At 40.1% G+C, this 20,509-nt stretch overlaps 1 protein-coding gene across 1 annotated transcript; it reads left to right on the plus strand.

The window, feature by feature from the left end:
- Positions 1–739: 739 nt before the first annotated feature.
- On the plus strand, positions 740–1,174 carry LOC137815847 (uncharacterized mitochondrial protein AtMg00820-like). Its single transcript, XM_068618958.1, has one exon. The coding sequence runs from the start codon at positions 740–742 to the stop codon at positions 1,172–1,174; it is 435 nt and encodes a 144-aa protein (XP_068475059.1).
- The last annotated feature ends 19,335 nt before the right edge of the window (positions 1,175–20,509 follow it).

Genomic DNA, 20,509 nt, shown 5'->3' on the forward strand with positions numbered 1-20,509 from the left:
AAGGAAAACCTAGATTTTTCTATTGAAAAGCAAGGATGAGGTATTCCACTGCTTTAAAATATTTAAAGCATTTGTTGAAAGACAGAGTGACAGACTAATTAAGATGGTGCGTAATGATGGAGGGGGTGAGTACAAGTCTAATGAGTTCAAGAGGCACTGTGAAGAACTTGGGTTGCAACATAACATAACTTGTCCCTACACAACTCAACACAACGAAGTTGCCGAGAGAAAGAATAGAACAATCTTGGACACGACGAGGAGCATGCTTAAAGCGAAAGGTATGCCAAATTATTTTTGGGTTGAGGCCGTAACATGTGCGGTATATTTGATAAACATATCACCCACTTAGAGTGTTCTAACACAACTCCGATTGAGGCATGGAGCGGATTCAAACCCAATGTGCAGCACTTGAAGGTATTTGGGTCAATTACTTATGCCCATGTCCCCAATACAGCAAGATCGAAGTTGGATGATAAGGCAGTGAAGACCATTTTCATTGGATATAAGCATTGGGGATACAAACTGTACAATCCAATGACAAAGAAGGTGATTGTGAGTCGTGATGTTACATTTGCCGAAGATGAGGAATGGCAATAGAATGCAGTAGCTGAAATTTATTTAAAAAAAACAATATATTTACGTTTTAAACGATGATGTGGAAGATGGAGTCACTCTTGAAACACCTACAATTCAACCTGAAGTTTTAATTCAACTTGAAGTTGCAGCTCCAATTGCGACTATGATGGAGCGACCAAGAAGGCAACAACGACAACTTGTACACCTTCAAGATTGTGAAGTAAATCTTGATGATGAAGTTGATGACAATGGAGATTTAGTTCACTTTGCTTTTCTTGCAGATTCAGAACCCGTGAGACTTGCAGACACCATTCAACACCCCAAATGGCAAGGGGATATGAATGAAGAATTGATGGTGAGTGAGAAAAACAATACATGGCAGCTCACTGATCTTCTAAAAGGACACAAAGCAATTGATGTGAAGTGGATGTACAAGATTAAAGTGAAAGCAAATGGTGAGATTGATAAATACAAGGCAAGGTTGGTGGCAAAGGGATTCGAGCAAAGAGAAGGCTATGATTACGAAGAAATATTTTCTCTTGTAGCTCAAATGGAAACAATGAGATTAACCATTGCTTTAGCTGCACAAAGGCAATGAAAAATTCACCAAATGGACGTCAAGTCTGCGTGTCTAAATGGCCAACTTGATGAAAAGATTTATGTTGACAATGTCTCTACAATTTGTCTTGCAAAGAATCCGGTTTTTCATCAAAGAAGTAAACACATTGATATTCGATATCACTTCCCGCGAGACCAAGTTGGGAAGAAGATGACCAAATTGGAATATTGCATCTCAGAATATTAGAGATTGCAGATATTCTCACTAAGCCATTGAAAATCGATGCTTTCATCAAGTTAAGAAATATGTTGGACATGAATGTTGTTCCAAATCAGAATTAAGGAAGGATATTGGTTATTAATTCAGAATTTATTAGCCTTAAATGATGGTTATTAATTCTGATTTTATTACCCTTAAACTATTTTACCGTTATTATTGCATTAATGGTCATTTTACAGGGTTGTTAGTATTCCTATTTTATAACTTCCAGTAATTGTAATTTTATTATATATAATATTGAAGTAAATCAAAATGTATATATATCAGTTCAGCAGTTTTACAATTTCGTGCAATTACGTTAAATCAGTTTCTACAACCATTTGTCTTATGTTATTTCTTCTAATTAGTTTATATAGATTTAGTTAAACGAACTCTATTTGTAATATTATTAGAATAAACTAAACTATTTCTAACTTTTTTATTTTGATTTTTTAGGAAAATAATGTCGAGTAAGCTGAAACAAAAATTTTAAATATTAAAAAATTAATTTTGGAATAACTTTACGTTTTTTAATTGTTTTTTAAGAAATTAGCATGAAAATTTCATGTCAACAAGCTACTATAACATATTTCTACAAAAACATTACATGCTGCACTTTAATATTATCAATCAACTAATTAAACAACGTTCAAGTAATTAAGAAACTTTAATAATACGGGATAAAACGTGGGAGAAAACATATTAAGAAAATTGGAAAATCTTAAAATGAAGGATGCAAAATGTGCTATTATTCCTAAAAATACATTGAAAACGATGGAAAAAATAATTGATAAAAATAATCTGGAATTCCTTATCACATTTATAAGGAGAAGGAAATTAAAAGGAAAATAAACTGAAACATGTCCCAAAAAAATTCCAAATTTTTTTTTATCAGCAATGAATAAATAAAATTAAAGGGATACTTCAGGGGTATCCCAACCCATTACAATAACCAGAAGTGAACTTCCTATCATCCACAAAAGAAACTCTCCTTTATGGTTGGAGCAGAACAACCTTAAAGTGAGAAGACCATACCCAAAAATATAACCAACATGTTACCTCAAAGCAACATTCAACTTTACCTAAACACCCATAACCGAGGCCACCTACATTCACCTCATCGAGCGACGATTTACCCGTGCACATTGCATAACTTTGGTGACCACCGACTACACACATATGGAGAACGCCGCTTCCTCGACCGGCGATCTTGTTGACCTTTGCATAACTTCGACGACCACCGACTACACACGCATGGTATTACCGGACAAAATCATTATTAGACTTAATTAAGTCTAATTATAGACTCATTAATAGTGATTATATTCCTGTAATTAAGTCTAATTAAGTCTAATAATGATTTTGTCCGGTAATACATGGAGATCGCCGTTACATTGACAGGAGATCATGTTTACCTGTGGATAACGCCGCTTCATCAACCGGCGATCATGTTGACCTTTGCATCCCTTCGGCGACCGCCGACTACTCACGCATGGAGATCTTCATTTCATCGACCGGCGATCCTGTTGACCTAACTTCGACGACCACCGACTACGCACACATGGAGATCGTCGTTTCATCGACCGGCGATCATGTTGACCTTATATAACTTCGGCGACTACCGCCTACACATATGGAGAACGCCGCTTCATCGATCGCCGATCGTGTTGACCTATGGAGAACGCCGCTTCATCGACCGGCGATCATGTTGACCTTATATAACTTCGGCGACTACCGCCTACACATATGGAGAACGCCGCTTCATCGATCGGCGATCGTGTTGACCTATGGAGAACGCCGCTTCATCGACCGGCGATCATGTTGACCTTATATAACTTCGGCGACTACCGCCTCCACATATGGAGAACGCCGCTTCATCGATCGGCGATCGTGTTGACCTTGGAGAGCGCCGCTTCATCGACCGGTGATCATGTTGACCTTGCATAACTTCGGCGACCACCGACTACTCTCAACTGGAGAACACCGCTTTATCTACTCAAATGAGACTCACAATTTCAATTTCACGTGTAGGTACCCACAATCCTTGTTATCCATTCTTTAAAAGAGAAGAAACTAGACAATACAATACTTCATACCTTTTGGAATACTCAAAATACAACTTATAATGCTAAAATTGTTACTGTTTATAATTGATAGAAGTGTAATTATGTAGCAAAAAAAAGTAGTGAAATAGAAAATATATTAAATCAAATAATATATTATGAAAGACATTAAAGGGTTTAAAGAAAAATAAATTAAACAACGTAATTTTATTAAACAAATATTCAACACAGAACAATTAATTTATGATTGAGGTATTATAGTATTAAAATGACAAGCAACTATTTTTTCAGTTTCTAATTATCCTATTCTTTTGCACCAACAAATAAATATGGTTATATTCGTTTTTTTTATGAGAGTTAAAAGACAAAAGACAACTTGGAGGAGAATGAAGTGGTTAAATTGGTTGTACTTGAAGCATTGAATTTTGAGCATGTTCTACAAGATGTTTTGGTGTTATGAACTACTAGGTTACATCCAATGTAATCTATTTTCTTTTACTCTTTTGTTATTTTGTGATGACATGAAGTACACTTAGCATGTCTTGAAAGATAGCTAGGACCTTCCATGATCTCGTTATAGATTTATAATTCCTCACTGCTCTCTATTGGTTGACAAGACACCAAATAGCCATATATATAAATAAGCCATTTTTTGTTATTCTTAAAAAAAAAATTGAAAAAAAATTTGATCTTAAGGAATTTCTCCTATAAATCCACATAGTATTCGGTAATTAATTTCTTATATTGGATATGCATTTTCGTGGAAATAAAAAAGTTTAAACCGTATATCTTCCTTTTGATAAAATATTATTATTATTATGTGAATATCATAAACTTTTTTTTCTTTCACTTTATTTATTTATTCTTTTGTATTATTTTTTATCATTTTTTATTATTTTAAAAAGTATTTAGACTATAATTTTTAAAGTTGATAGACGATGATGATTTTACAACCATAATACATGAAGATGTTGTCTATAGTTATTTAATATAGCTGATAGCTTGAGTTGTTGTCTATATTTTTTATATAGTCAACGATTGTTGTCTAAACACTACAAGAAAATCATTAAATAGAAACCAATTTTTAGAAATCAAAATAATTAGTTGCAATAGTAACTAAATTAAATACCATTTTAGAAACTAAAAAAATGTTTGTTTTTAAATTAGTTTTTATTATTGTTAAATAGTTTTTAAATTGATATTTAATTAGCAATTAAGATTTTAACTACCAATTATTTAGTTTCTAAATTTGGTAGCAACAACTTTAATTGCTAATTAGATACCAATCTAAAAACTATTTAACAATAATATAAACTAGTTATTATATCTCATAAATAACAGTTACTTCATCAACTTTCGTCCAACCTATGACATATAAATAATTTATAGGAAAAAATATAGGTGATGATTGTTGTTTGAAACTGTCACCTTTAGTGTTAATGTATGAAAAAAGACTAATAGGTGACACTTATTGTCAAATATTTTTTTTCACTTTTGTTTGATCAAAAGATGAAACAATTGATGAGTTGTTATTGTGTATATTTATGCGTGTATGGTGATTTTTTATTTATTTTGATTTTCATCAATAATTATAAAATATTTATACAAATAATCATGGAAATTATATATTATTTATTAACGCTTGATGTACAATTTTTTAAACAAAAATATAAAAAAGTTATAATTATTAATAAAATTTACGAATCAAACTGACTGTTGAATTCATAATCAACTTTGACCTACAATGAGAAGACATCGAAGACATGAAAAACACTCCTAAGAAAAAAAATAACCTTGACTTTAGTTACAATCAGAATAATTTCAATAGTTTGGGATTTTGTAAGATCAAAATAAAAAATTAATACAAAAAAACATAATAAGTCATGCTCCAGAGTGCTTCCAAGGGAATCTTCTTACTTTTTCAGCACATAAAAGAAGAGGAAATGAATATTATTTTCTCTATCTACTTTATCTTCCTTTTTTTCTGTAAAGGAAGCTTAGATTTTAATCATAATTCCTCCGCAAGCACTTAAAACTTCATATGGTTTTGGCATGAGCTAAGATATTATTGATACGTAATATTAATTAGCTATTGATTAAAGCATAAAGCTATTGTACTTAATGAATAATACTCAACATTAGCTTGCAACTCCACACAACTCATATGCACTACTATTAAAAAAAATGTTAATTTTTTTTCTAGCACATAGGTTTCCATATAGTTTGACATGCATGATTCATGCATCTTAGATACGGTTTTCTCAAAATCTTCGTCACTTAAATTAATGTTTATCAAACTAGTGCAATCGTGTTAAAAATCATGAAAAATTCATAAAAGAAGTAAAACGAGTCCTGATAGAGAAAAAACGTTTATAGAAGTACACACAAAGGAGAAGTAATTGTTAAAATATTTATTATGGATTATCAATTATCAATTAATAATTATAATATTATATTGTTAATTGATAATAATTATGTTGATTTTTTTTAAATAAACTTGTTTGTTTAATGTATTGTGTCAAATAGTGGAAGTGGGTCATGTAAGGGGGGCCAGACGCACCTATCAGGAGATTGGTCAATCTTCGGACATCGGTACCATAGACCCCGACGTTGGAGATCGACATCAGAACTTACCAATAGAGGGAGAGATCGAACATCAGTGGTCTGAACGTTATAGTGGGCCACGTAAGGTGGACCCTAGAATTATACTAAGTTATCAGTTAAAACATCAGATAAGGGAAATGTCTAAGTCACGAGGGATCCATGCACGTGATGTGTATAGCACATACAGGCGCAACACGAGAGAATAATCCTTGGAGGCGCTAAGGCCCATTAAGGTTAGGGTTTCCAAGGAAAACTGCATGCATGACCCGTGAATACTTAGGGCACCCGCAGAAACAAATGATGTTAGAGATTAGGTGCACAAGTTGGTACCCAAGCGACCACTCTGTTAGTCGTTGCACTCCAGTTAAGGAAAGTTCTATGTGCCAGATACGCTAAGATTATGTAAATAGCGGTGCAAGGACGTTCCCCAAGGAACCCTAGACAAGGGTAACCGCACAAAGGTAAACCCAAGTTTCAACCTATATAAAGGGTGCCAAGAACCCTAGTAAAAGACACAATTTCTAAGACTGAAGCTACTATATACACTTGGTGTTTCTTTGCCCTAATACTAACTTGAGTGTCGGAGTGCAAACGACCGTCAAGGCGCCCCTTTGTCTTTTCAGGTGAGAGATTTCTTAATCAAGAAAGTATGATTCTCAGGCGGGGATAGAAGGGCCAAAGACTATCGTTATAGTCAACCGGCGACGCGAGTCAACTGGCAGGAACATTTGGCGCCCATCGTGCGGCCCGTTAAAGCAAGGTCCCACTCACAATCGTGTTGAGAGTTTCTACCAACAATATGAGGAGTACAAGGCAAGGATCTGTTGTAGCCACAGGTGTAGTACCCCTTGGAGGGGACAACGTTACCAGCAACAAATACTGGAAACTATGTGTGCCCATCAAGCAGAGGTGGCAGCATCTAGGGTTGAAATTGCCGCATCACGCGCGGACAACGAAGAACTGCGTAGGGCCAATGAGGAACTGCGCAGGGATTTGCAACAGGTAAGGGAATATGCAGTGGATGAACGTGCCCCACCTGTACCCCTGAGGGAATGTCCCATGCCGTTCTCGCAGGCAATCATGGATACGGCGTTGCCCAACACGTCTCTGGGCCCGAAGGTCACTTTCACGTGTGTGGAGGCCTAGAGGCCCATCTCACGATGTTCCACACTCAGATGATGCTCAAAGGAGGATCTGACGCTGTGTACTGTAAGCTGCTCATGAGCACGTTGGCAAGCACGGCGTTAGAGTGGTTCGTCAGTCTCCCCGATGGACACATCACCACCTTCGACCAATTTGCCACGCTGTTCAGGGAACAATACCTTGTTAACAAGGCCCCCACCCCACTTTCTTATGATGTCTTTGACATTAAACAGTACCAGGGGGAGTCCATGCAGGACTACTTGAACAGGTTTGGGGTCTAGGTGGTAAGGTTGAAACCCACGGATGAGGCCATGACAGTGCATGCCTTTGTCAAGGGAATGCTGCCATGACCTTTCAGCGAATCGTTGTTAAGGTTCTACTCGAAGACATTCACTGAGATCAGACGTCGAGCGTTGGCACACATCACCGCAGAAGATCGAGTAACGGAGAAACGAGGTCTTGCAGGTCCTATCCGACCTCGAGCAGCAGGACGACCTCAGCCCATGAGGGTGCACGAGGCGAACACAGAGAAGAAGGGAGCGGGAAAACCCTACGAACAGTCCCAGGCGAGGACACGCGCACGAAGGGACCCGCCCCCAAAACATAATTTCAGAGTGGAGCTCAAGGAGCTAATCACTATCCCGAACATAGCGGCAAGACCGACAGGAAGATGGGGCCCAACAAGAACGCTTGGTGTGAGTTTCACCAAGCACATGGGCACTACACACACAATTGCTTGGCCCTGGCACACCAACTAGATGAGTTAGTGAAGAGCGACTTCTTAAAGAATTACCATCAAGAGTAGCAGAACGATCAAGCGTTGGTGACTGCAGGGGCAGATCAGGGGCACGAGGTGCCCATTCATGGGGAGATCAACACGATCTCTAAAGGGTTTTCAGGAGGAGGATGCACTGCCTCCCAGCGAAAGAAGTATACGCGAGAAGTGATGGCAGTAGAGGTACAAAAGGAAGATCAGACCCCCGACGTCGACCTCATCTTCACCAGGGCCGACCGCCAAGATTTCATACCCCATGACAATGACCCAGTTGTAATTTCGTTACTCACAGTAGGGAGAAGGGTGCATCGCGTCCTCATAGACTAAGGAAGCTCGACCGACGTGATGTTCTGGTCTACCTTCAACAAGTTGCAGTTGTCTCCAGACCAGTTGAGGCTCTATATTGGGTGCTTGTATGGTTTCGCCGGAGACCAGGTGGAGGTACGTGGGCATATAGAGTTAAGGACGACCTTCACGTACGACACAACTTCGCGTACTGCCAACATCAGGTATCTTGTCGTTAACGCCCCATCAGCCTACAATATACTGTTAGGTATACCTGTTTTAAACAGGATTGGAGCAATTGACTCCATGAGGCATATGAAGATGAAGTTGCCTTCCCTTGAAGGTACGGTGATCACCATCAAGTCTGACGAGAAAGAGGCTAAGAAGAGTTACGAAAATAGCCCCAAGACGAAGATGTTAGAATGTATGGCTTTAAACTAAAGGGGGGGTGAATGGTTTAAAGAGGGTTTTCGCAAACTTTTAAGCCTAGAATGAAATTACTTCGAGAAACACTTGAATCAGAATTCAGTTTGCCGAAAAACAAAGCAAATAAGCACAACACCAGAAAAACAATCGGTTGTTTCGCAGAAACAATTGGTTGTTTATACCAGTTTACAAATATAAAAACTGAATTTAAAGAGATTAAGGATAGAGAGAATGCACACAGAGATTTATACTGGTTCACTCTTAACCCAGAGCTACATCCAGTCTTCCCAAAAACCAATGGGGAATCCACTAAGCAATCAACCCTAGATTACTTACAACACAACCAAAGAAATGACCTTGATCCCCTCAAGACACACACTTCCTTTGGCTTTAGCACAACACCACTAAGAATGCTGATATTGATCCCCTCAAGAACACTCAACACTTCTCAGCTATACACACAGAGTTTCTTTCAAAGTACAAAGGATTACACTTGTTACAAAAAAGATCTGAAATCAATACAAGATGAAAATCCTATCTCACACTCTTTGATCAATGCAATCTCTAAGCAATTCTCAACTTTTCAAAAGCTCAAAATTATGAAAAACTCAAATCTGTTTTTCTGTGATTAAAACAAAGTTGTTTGTTGCATAATCTTAACAAACTATTAATTGCATTTAAAGATTGGTCAAAGCATTTAAAACTGGAGCGTAAACAGTTAGAAAATCATTTAATGCTCAATCAAAGCACAAAACAGTTTTCTATTATGGTTCCAAAACAAACAATCGGTTGTTTCCACGAATCAATCGGTTGTTTTGGTTTGACAGCAAGTCAACCATCAAAAATAGTTTTCAACCTTTCTAAAATTACCTAAGTATAAAACAATCGGTTGTTTCAACAAAACAACAGGTTGTTTTTCACTTAGTTTGAAAAACACTTTTCAATTAAAAGGTTTGAGAATGCTTATGCTTTGGATTCAATCAAGAGTGGTATATACAATTAATCTACCCCAGATCCTATATAAAGACAACTCAGCAACAACAAGCACATCCTGCCTTTCATCAACCTTCAAAGGGTTTGGATTCTTCAAAGCTTGAACACACTTGGTTCAACAGAAGAGAGAGGTGTTCACTGTTACTACCCAGCCTCCAAGGGAAGAAGGAGTCACCCGTGTAGAGATCGCCCGAGAGAGGCGACCCGAACCCGCCGGAGATGTGCTTGAAAGAGAGATCGGTGGGTAGATGTTCAAGCTTGGCAGGACTTTGAGCCAAGAGTCGCATGATCAGATTGCCGAGGTCATAGCAAGGCACCTCGACGCTTTCGCGTGGTCTGCCTCTAACATGTCTGGCACAGACCCTGACTTGTTGTTGGGTCTATTAGTGTCTAAGTTCAAGAGGGGAGGGGTGAATTGAACATATAAAATTTTCGCAAATACACAGTTTTCAGTGTATCAAAGGAAAAAAGAACAGATTGTTTTTAAACGAAACAGATTGATTCTTCAGAACAGTCTAACACAATTTGAACTTGTTCAGATTAAAATTGCAATCAACAGAGAGGTATAACAGAATCAGATTGGTTAAATTTTACCAGTTTGAAGAATACAGATTATGCCAAGAAAACAATCAAGTTCATTCAACACAAGGTTTTCAAAGGAAATGAATCTTTGTCAGGATTTAATGAATAAGACTATTTGTCCTTAAATCAATGAAAACCTCATATACAAACACTGTGTTAGTGATTAGAGAACTTTAACAAATCAGGAAGAACAGTTTTTATTAAACCTAGAATTAACATATTTGATTTCAAATGAACAGATTTTGTTCTTGACAGAATTAAGCAAAAACTATAAACGAGTGCAGGGATGAGAAGAAAAGTACAGGCAAGCTTTTATATTGGTTCACTCATAAAGAGCTACATCCAATTTCACCTTACTCCAAGGTGGAATCCACTAAAAACATTATCAATCACTTACAAACACAACAGTTCTTGAACACTACAAGAACAATACAACCAATGCTGAAAAACCCTATTTCAGCACACCTTGCACTCCAAGAAACCCTATCAAGGAGTGACTAACACTTACACCTTTACAAACCAGAATAAAGGAAAGATAACACCTGAAAAGAAGATGCAAGAACTCAAAACCAGTAGTTCAATTTGCTGCAGAACTGCACCAGCACCTCCACCAAGATCAAAGTTTTCCTAGAACAAGCACACTTGAAAATCCCTTTGGAAAACCTTTCAAAAAACTCTTTTCAATCCTTCTTCTCACATAGAAAGTGTTTAATCTCTGTCAAAAACGTGATTGCTCAGCATCCTTTCATGTGAGAGAAGCTTTTCTTTATATAGAAAACAGTTTCTAACTTCTTTTCAAAAAACAGTTGAAAAGTTGTTATGAAAACAACAAATTCAGTTTTAAACTAAACAGATTTATTTTAGGAAAACTGCCAACTCAGCTAACTGAAATAACTGACTGAGTTGTACCTTTGGTGCCCTAACCAACTTTCGAAAATCCTTTCAGCACACAAAAAATAAACCTATTCTTTTACAGAGAAACAGATTTATTTTTGTGCAGTATCCTGATTTTTGGAGAGAACTCTAAAAAGCTTTTGGAAAAACTTTTAACCACTTCAAGTGCTTGATCTATGCTTGGTTAGGCATCTAGGATAGGTCATGTAGCAAAAGGCAACCTTGAATACACACAACCCTAAAGTACAAGATCATCTAAGACACATTGCAACCTACAAAGCAAACTAGCTAACATCTACATAAAACACACTAAGGCTAGGTAGATATGAGCTTCATCCATCTTCAACACTTGTGTCATCGTCTCACCATGGACCCCCAAGTTCGACCTGTTCGCCAGAGAAGACGAAAGTTCAACGAGGAAAGGCGTCAGGTTGTACGCGAAGAGACAGAGAAGCTATTGAAGGCTGGCCACATTAGGGAGATTCAGTACCCTGAATGGTTGGCCAATGTGGTGTTGGTGAAAAAGGTCAGTGGGAAGTGGAGGATGTGTGTTGACTTCACAGACCTCAACAAGGCCTGTCCGAAGGACTCCTACCCGCTGCCTAGTATCGACGCCTTGGTAGACAGTGCGTTTGGATGCAGATTACTCAGTTTCCTGGACGCCTTCTTTGGTCACAACCAGATCATTATGCACCCTAGAGACGAGTGCAAGACAACATTAATGACAGAGCTGTCTTGTTATTGCTACAAGGTGATGCCCTTTAGACTGAAGAACGCAGGTGCCATCTACCAAAGGTTGATGGACAGAGTACTAGCGCCCATGTTAGGGCGAAATGTCCAAGCATATGTAGATGACATGGTGGTCACCTCCCAACAGAAGGAGCAGCACGTGGCAGACCTGGAAGATTTGTTCTCCATGATAGCGAAGTACAGGCTGAAGCTGAACCCAGAGAAGTGTGTGTTCGGGGTCGAGGTAAGAAAGTTCTTGGGGTTCCTACTCACTGAACATGGGATAGAGGCGAATCCCGAGAAGTGCGCTACGATAATAGAAATAAGGATCCCAATCTCAGTCAAAGAGGTGCAGCAGTTAACAGGGCGCATGACCGCTTTGTCCAGATTTGTATCGGCAGGAGGAGATAAGGGGCATCCTTACTTTCAGTGCCTGAAGAAAAACAACAGGTTCGTGTGGACCCAGGAGTGCGAAAAGGCGTTTGTGAAGCTGAAAGAGTACCTGGCTAGTCTACCAGTATTGTGCAAACCAAAGTTAGGTACTCCCCTTCCCCTATACTTTGCAGTTACAAAGAAGTAGATTAGTTTGGTCCTGTTGCAAGAACAAGACCAGATGCAGAAACCGATTTACTTCATCAACAAGGTGTTGCAAGGGCCAGAGGTGAGATACCAGGCCCTAGAGAAAGTGGCTCTAGCAGTAGTATACTCAGCGCGAAGACTACGCCATTACTTTCAGAGCTTCACCGTAATAGTAATGACAGACCTTCCAATTCGCAAGGTCTTACAAAAGCCAGATGTGGCGGGTAGAATGGCGCGATGGGCAGTAGAGCTATCTGAGTTTGACGTACAGTATGAGCCTAGAGGCCCCATCAAGGCCAGGTTTATGCTGACTTCGTAGTAGAGCTCTCCTCAGCAGCCACACACCAAGAAGGATCAGGTTTTCAAATTGGTGCTCTCTGTAGATGGTTGCTTAAACCAACAAGGTAATGGGGTTCGTGTCATCTTGGAAGGACCAGATGAATTACTGATTGAGCAGGCCTTATGGTTCGCTTTCAAGGCCAGTAACAACCAAGCAGAGTAATAGGCCCTGATCGCCGGAATGATGTTGGCCAAGGAGATGGGAGCGAAAGGTTTGCTGGCAAAGAGTGACTCCTTGTTAGTCACGGGTCAGGTCACGGGGGAATACCAAGCTAAAAACCCCCAGATGGTCGCCTACCTAGGGTATGTCTAAGTTCTGAAGGGGACGTTCGAGGTGTTCGAGTTAGTTAATGTGCCCAGAGAGCAGAATGTCCGAGTAGACTTGCTTGCAAAGCTCGCCAGTTCGGACAAGGGGGCAGACAGAGGACATTAATTCAGGAGACCCTGGAGACACCTCGAACTACCGCAGACAATGTGGTTGAGGTCCAGCACATCAACACAGCGGAAGAAGTGAGGAGGAGTCATCGGTCGTTAACGCAAGAGACGTTGAAAACGCCCAGGATAAGCGTATACTCGATTGCTGGGAAAATGTCGTCCCGGTTCACCTAGTCGAAATAGGAGAAACTTGGATGACACCCTACCAACATTATTTGACCGATACAATACTCCCACTATAACCCATAGAGGGTAGAAAAATCAAGAAAAATTCGAGCAAGTACACCTTGATCGACGGAAAGTTGTTCAGGCACAAATTCATCTACCCTATTCTAGTAAGTGTAAGTGGTGAGCAGTGCACCCGTATTATGGCAGAACTGCACAAGGGAATATGCGATAGCCACGTCGGCGGTCGATCCCTCTCGTCAAAGGCCATTCGTGCAGGATATTACTGGCCAACCATGAGAGAAGATTGCACGAGGTATGCCCAGCAATGCAAATAGTGCCAACAACATGCTTACTTGCACAAGGCGCCTCTAGAGGAGGTGAGGTTGATCTACAGCCCATGGCCATTTCATACTTGGGGGATCGACATTTTGGGGCCTTTCCCTTTGGCAATACGACAGATGAAGTACCTCGTGGTTGCCATAGAGTATTTCACAAAGTGGATCGAGGTTGAACCAGTGGTGCAAATCACAGCCCATAAGGTCTAACACTTTGTGTGGAAAAATATAGTATGCCGCTTTGGAATTCCGAAGAGATTGGTGTCTGACAATGGTACCCAATTTGCAAGCCAACAATTGGGCAAGTTATGTACAAAGCTGGGAGTAAAACAGGTGTTCGCATCAGTTGAACACCCCCAAACAAACGGGCAGGTCGAGTCTGCCAACCGAGTTCTGCTCAGAGGTCTGAAGAGAAGGCTAGACAAAGCCAAGAGGACCTGGGCGGAAGAAGTTCCTAGAATTGTGTGGGCTTACCACACTACTCCCCAGTCCACAACCAGGGAAACACTCTTTAGCTTGGTGTATTGTTTGAATGCAATGATTCCAGTAGAAATTAAGAAGAACTCGCCGCGTTTCCAGAACTTCGTGGTCGAGGAGTCCAACGAAGAGAGAAAGGTGAACCTGGACCTACTAGAAAAAGTAAGGTGAACCTCCCTCTTACGTAAGTTTACCAAGGTTGAGAACAGTATGGTTCAAACGTTAAAGGCCTGCCCCTTGACTTCTTATAGCAAGGTCGCGATCAGACCTGTCCCTTGACTTTTTACAGCAAGGATGAGGTCGGTAAGAGTCGTTCACCCGAGTTAGAAACACCAAGATGAGGGCAGTATAGTTCCTTAGGGAGCCCCCCTCTTGTGTATAAACTCCAGGGTCGAACAACATGGCTCATCAGTTAAGTTCACCCTTACCTTTGTAATGCAGGGTTGAGATCGGGAGGACGCACCTCTTCCTTTGTTAGTAAGCCAAGGTTGAGAACAGTGTGATTCGCCAATGATCCCAGCAAGATACTCCCTTCGATCTTAGAGGGGTAGGGACAAGATCTGCAGAAAGCCTTACTTTGCAAGAAGAAGAGTAAAAACAGCAAGAGGAGTTTATCCTCGAACAAAGGTCGAGTCAGTTAAGGGATCCACGCACACAATGTCAACGTGTGCTACCTAAAGCGCGAACCAATGTCGCAGGTGCTGTTAGTTGAATTCGATGCAAGTAAAGGCAGAAAAATGCAAGCTAAAGCAGCTAAGACAAGCAGTTAAAGGAAAAACAAATGGTTATAAATATATATATATATATATATATATATATATATATATATATATATATATATATATATATATATATATATATGAGCAGATTGTTCATCAAGAAGATAAAATTACAAGGCGGTTACTCTCTGAGCACAAGTTGCCCATCAACGACGCATTTGGACTCACTGAAAGGGGAAAGATCCACCTCAGGATACATACAGGCAAACTGAGCCATGGCATCTTGGAACCCCTCGCCGTAAGCATCGACAACATCATTGTTTAGCTTCTCTTCTGTCTTCTTGAAGAATTCAACTTACTCGGCCAACTCCATTTCTATCTGCCTCAGTTGGACCTCGCGTTGGGCGGCCCTCTCCTCCAACTTGGCCATTTGGGCTGCATTCCCTCGACCTTCTCCTCCAAGTCAACCACCTTGTTGTGAAGGGGCAAGATCTTCGCTTCTAGATTGACGACCTCTTGGGTCTTGTAAAAAAGAAGCTTCTTGGCGTCCTTCTCGAATTGGCGAAGACTTGCCAACTCCTAGTACATGGCGGTTTCGCGGTTGGAGAAGACCTTGGTCTTGAGGGCCAGTTCCTCCTCTAGTTTCGCCATCCTAGCTTGGAGTTCTTGTGTCTCTTGAGCTTTACTTAGCGCAAGGCTGGATGCGACGGGGAAGTCTCCAAGGCCGTAGGCCACGCGGTCTTGGAGGATGTTGCCGCTCAAGCTCTCCAACATCTTATTGTCTTGGAAGCGCTTGAGGGCTTGTTGGAGGAACACAGGGAGCTCGGGAGCAGGAGGTATTGGGCAGCCTTTAGGGGCGGTCTCCCCCCACCTTCGTGTACCACGAGATCGCGTGGGGAGGAAGCACTCAGAGGATTATCCCTGAAGGCGGGGGTGAGTCCGCCAAATGCAGAATGGGAGGGCGCTGCGGCTTCGCCCACCCTTGGCCTCTTGAAGACAAGGCCTGTACAGGTATCCTTATCCTCGGAATCAACAACCACAGCCACCACCCCTTTCTGCCAATCGACAGGGGCTGGCTCAGTGGTTTTAGGAGCAAAAGTAACAGAGTTTGGAGGAGATCTGGGCGTTGAAGTGCCCACGCCAGCAGTGACCGCTCTGCGCTTGGCAAGAAGTTCGCCTAGCTTCTTCCTCTTGTCTTTGTTAAAGCCCATATCTGCATGAAGACAGCAAGTCAAGACACGTAGGTAATAACAATAAAACAAGTAAAGGTGCGGACAAAGACAGGAATAAGAAGGGTACCGATGTAACTCTTAAGGGCCTTGGGGCTAAACTCAAGTTTGAGCAGCTCCAATGTACTAAAGGGGGTATGAAGTCCAGAGAGGAGGTCGCATACTTCCCGCTTCTGAGGGGGAAGGTCCTCGAGGCACCTGGGCTTCTGGAGGTTTGGATTCTCCGCCCAGTAGAGAAGGAACCCATCTAAAAGGGTGGGGCCCCTCCGATTGCACCGCACCTTGAAGAAGTGCTTCTTGAACCCCTTATAGGATTGTTGGAAGAGCGTTAGAAGCACCCTCCCAACAACGCTATTAAAGCTGCCCCACAGCTTCTTGCCTGGACTTTTCGCTTCGAAGAAGAAGAGGAACACATCCACCGATGGCGTATGGCCAAGACAATGGCAAAGGATCGCAAAGGCCCTCACGAACGCCCAACTGTCGGGGTGCAGTTGGGCGGGGGCGACGTTCACCTCAGTTAGGAGTGCTCGCTCGAAGGGGTAAAGGGTAATCGAAGCCCAAGCCTCCGAAAAACAATGGAGTAGATAAAACAGAAAGGCCCTTCGGGGTCTGAAGACTCATCAGCACACACCGGCTCCCCTACTCTGCAAGCCACCATCCTCACGAACTTGTCGTGGTCTTTACCAAAAATGCGTGATTTGTGGCAGGTCTGCTTCTTCCTATAAGCAACTATACTCTCAAGAGAGGTAAAGCTGGAGGTCTCATTTAGAATAGCAGCGAGTGCCCAGCGGTACAAGGACTTATAGACGGAGGCGGAAGGAGGAGGGTTTGGTGTTGTAGATGGAACCGAGGATGGAGACGAAACTGAGCTAGAATATGAAGGAAGAGCTGGAGGAGATTCTTATTGGGTCATCTTAAATAAGGAAGCTAAAAAAAGAAAAGAAAAAAAACCGAAATTTAGAGGAGGAAGATGGTGTGACTCGACAAAACTAGAAAAAGCCAGAGAATAGAGACTCGAAGTGTAAAACAGAGGAAATGAATGTGCAGAAAACCTAAAATGCAGAAAACATAAACAGTCCCAGGCAGTTATAGCATGTTATGGAAAGCGGAATCATAAAGCAAGAGCATTCGTCGAGGAAAAATCATACCTTTGAATGTTGAGGTTCGAAGGTTTGAGGTTTCAGAAGAGAGAAGAGTGTTTCACAGAAATACTCGAGGGAAATATTCGCTTAAGTGAAAGTGATGAAACAGTGAAGAAAGCGTAAGAGTTTAAGGGTTTGAACAGTGCACGAAGAAGTTCGAACGCCAACAAGTCCCAGCCGTTGATCTTTCCATGTGTACGTTGATCTAAAAAGTGTGGTGAGATGTCACTTCGGTGTACTGTTCACGCCTGTTACCCAGTGCCACGTAGGTCGCCCAGCGCGACCACTTAGTCTCTTCAATGAAACAAGTTACAGCTCGAGACTGGGGGGCTTGTGTCCCGACTAGTCCTCGGTCATCGATCCCAGTGACTGACCTTAGACATCGCCCACTAGTGCCTGATAGTGGAAGTGGGCCACACAAGGGGGGCCCAGATGCATCTATCAAGAGATCGGTCAGTCTTCGGACATCGGTACCATAGACCCCGACGTTGGAGATCGACACCAGACCTCACCAACAAAGGGAGAGATTGGACATCGACGATCTTAACGTTATGGTGGGCCACGTAAGGTGGACCCTAGAATTATATCAGATAAGGGAAAAGCCTAAGTCACGAGGGATCCATGCACGTGGTGTGTATAGCGCATACAGGCGCGACACGAGAGAATAATCCTTGGAGGCGCTGAGGCCCATTAGGGTTAGGGTTTCCAAGGAAAGCTGCATGCATGATACGTGAATACTTAGGACACCCGCAGAAACAAATGGCGCCAGAGATTAGGTGCATGAGTTGGTACCTAGACGACCACTCTGTTAGTCGTTGCACTCCAGTTAAGGGAAGTTTTATGTGCTAGATACGCTAAGATTATGTAAATAGCGGTGCAAGGACGTTCCCCAAGGAACCCTAGACAAGGGTAACCGCACAAAGGTAAACCCTAGTTTTAACCTATATAAAGGGTGCCAAGAACCCTAGTAAGGGACACAGTTTTTAAGACTGAAGCTATTATATACACTTGTGTTTCTTTGCCCTAATACTGACTTAAGCGTCAGAATGCAAACGACCGTCAAGACACCCCTTTGTCTTTGCAGGTAAGAGATTTCTTGATCAAGGAAGTACGATTCTCAAGTGAGGATAGAAGGGTCAAAGACTATCGTTAGAGTCAACCGGCGACATGAGTCAATCGGGAGGAATAATTGTTAAATAGTTTCTAAATTGGTATCTAATTAGCTACCAAAGTTTTTGCTACCAAATTTAGAATCTAAATAATTGGTAGTTAAAATCTTGGTAGCTAATTAGATACCAATTTAGAAACTATTTAAAAATAATAGAAACTAATTTATAAATAATTTTTTTTTAATTTCTAAAATGATGTCTAATTTAGTCAATATAGCAACTAATTATTTTATGTCTATAAAATTGGTTTTTATTTCATGATTATATGAGAATGGATTATACATGATTTGTTATTTTATTAGGAAAATTTAGACAAAGTCACGAAACAGTTCTTATAAATTGTGGATAGAAAACTCTCGAATGAAATCAGGGTTTTATAATTACCAAATGGTCCAAATTGAAGTTAATTAGTAATATTGGTGTTTAAACATTATAGAATCTTCTAATGATAATGATCATATTTAACGAGTAGTTAATTAGGTAGGAAAAAGCATGGTTAAATATATGAAGTAATTAATTAGTTGCAAAGGAGGTAGGACCACAGAAGAGATGTAATTAGGGTATCATGAGCAGAATTTCCACAGAATGGTTTGAAAGTGCAGTGATTTGAGTGGTCACTACTGGTTGTCTGAGCAGAGTGCAGTATCTAAAACAAAGAAGAGCACAACACGCACTTCCTTAGTGATACGCATTCAAAAGTAGGGTCTTGATACGACTCCCCGGCCATGGGGTGTCGTCCCTTTGCTCCAAACCTCTAACCTCTTAGGCTTATTAATCAAATACCATTTTCTTCAAATTAAATCTTACTTACAGTTTATAATTCTAACCTCATAATATAATTTTTAAATTATTTCATCTCTTTATGTAAATTTACATTTCATCTCTACAAATATCAACAGCAATAATGATGACTAATTAACAAGTGAAGAAAGATAGATGAAATTGCAAAAATAGTTAACACTTAATTTCTTAGAGTGATAAATAAACTATGAGAAGTCAAAAGAGAAAAGTGTTTTTAAATGTTAACTATTGTTTTAAAGTGGAAAAGTAGTCTTTTTATGCATTTTGTTGAATTATAGGGAAGCCTAGCTAATGTATATCATATATATTAATTCATGGCAGAAAAGGTATAAAGCATTATCATCAAACACATACACTTTGTACTTTATTTGCTAATTCAAGTGTGGATTTTGTCACTTGCAAACTTCGTGGCAACCAAGGGCATGTCGGTTCACGTAGTACATTTCATATTTTCCAAATGTCTGTACTACTTACAGTAAAATCGATATATCTTTATAATACTTTTCAATATTTTGTACTATAGTAAACTTCTACATATTCAAAACTGAAACATAATGAAAAAAAAAAATGGAATTGAAAAGGAAATGAATTATATACAATTAATTAATCTAGCCTAGCACAGTGTAAATCATCCCGTAAAGTTAATTTTTATTCAGTAAAATCGTTACTAGCAGATTTGGTTATGTGCGTAAATAAAAAAATTTCTGCAACTTGAAATTTATCTTGGCAATTTAATAAAGAACACTGCTTAATTGTGAAAAGTTTTGAGGCAAATTAGAGTGTGACACGTATTATTCATGCAACTGTATACAAATAGTTTTGTGCTGTATAACTTTTCCCCTTCGACTAATGAAATATATGATTAATTCAACTGCGTAATATAGATGTGACGAAATGAATTGAACCACAGAATGCAGAACATATATTTTACTTTCCTTTTGGGCCATAAAATTAGATTTTAAGATACTTGATGCGTGAGCTTAACATAGACAAATATCATATATGTATTCCAATTTGAAAACAATACATAGTTGTTACATATTCAGCAGATTTTCTTTGTCCTTTGCTCCCAAATCATTGATACCACGTATTCTCCAATATATTTGTTTGCCTATGTCACGTTTCATGTTTTATCGTGGCCCATCCTTAACATCAATAAAAGTTTCAGACATATCATCAAAGACCACAATATCCCCAAAGAGGACGTGCAATGTTTTAGACCGCTAGAT

This window comes from Phaseolus vulgaris, chromosome 1 (genome assembly GCF_000499845.2).
Source record: "Phaseolus vulgaris cultivar G19833 chromosome 1, P. vulgaris v2.0, whole genome shotgun sequence".
Lineage (NCBI taxonomy): Eukaryota > Viridiplantae > Streptophyta > Magnoliopsida > Fabales > Fabaceae > Phaseolus > Phaseolus vulgaris.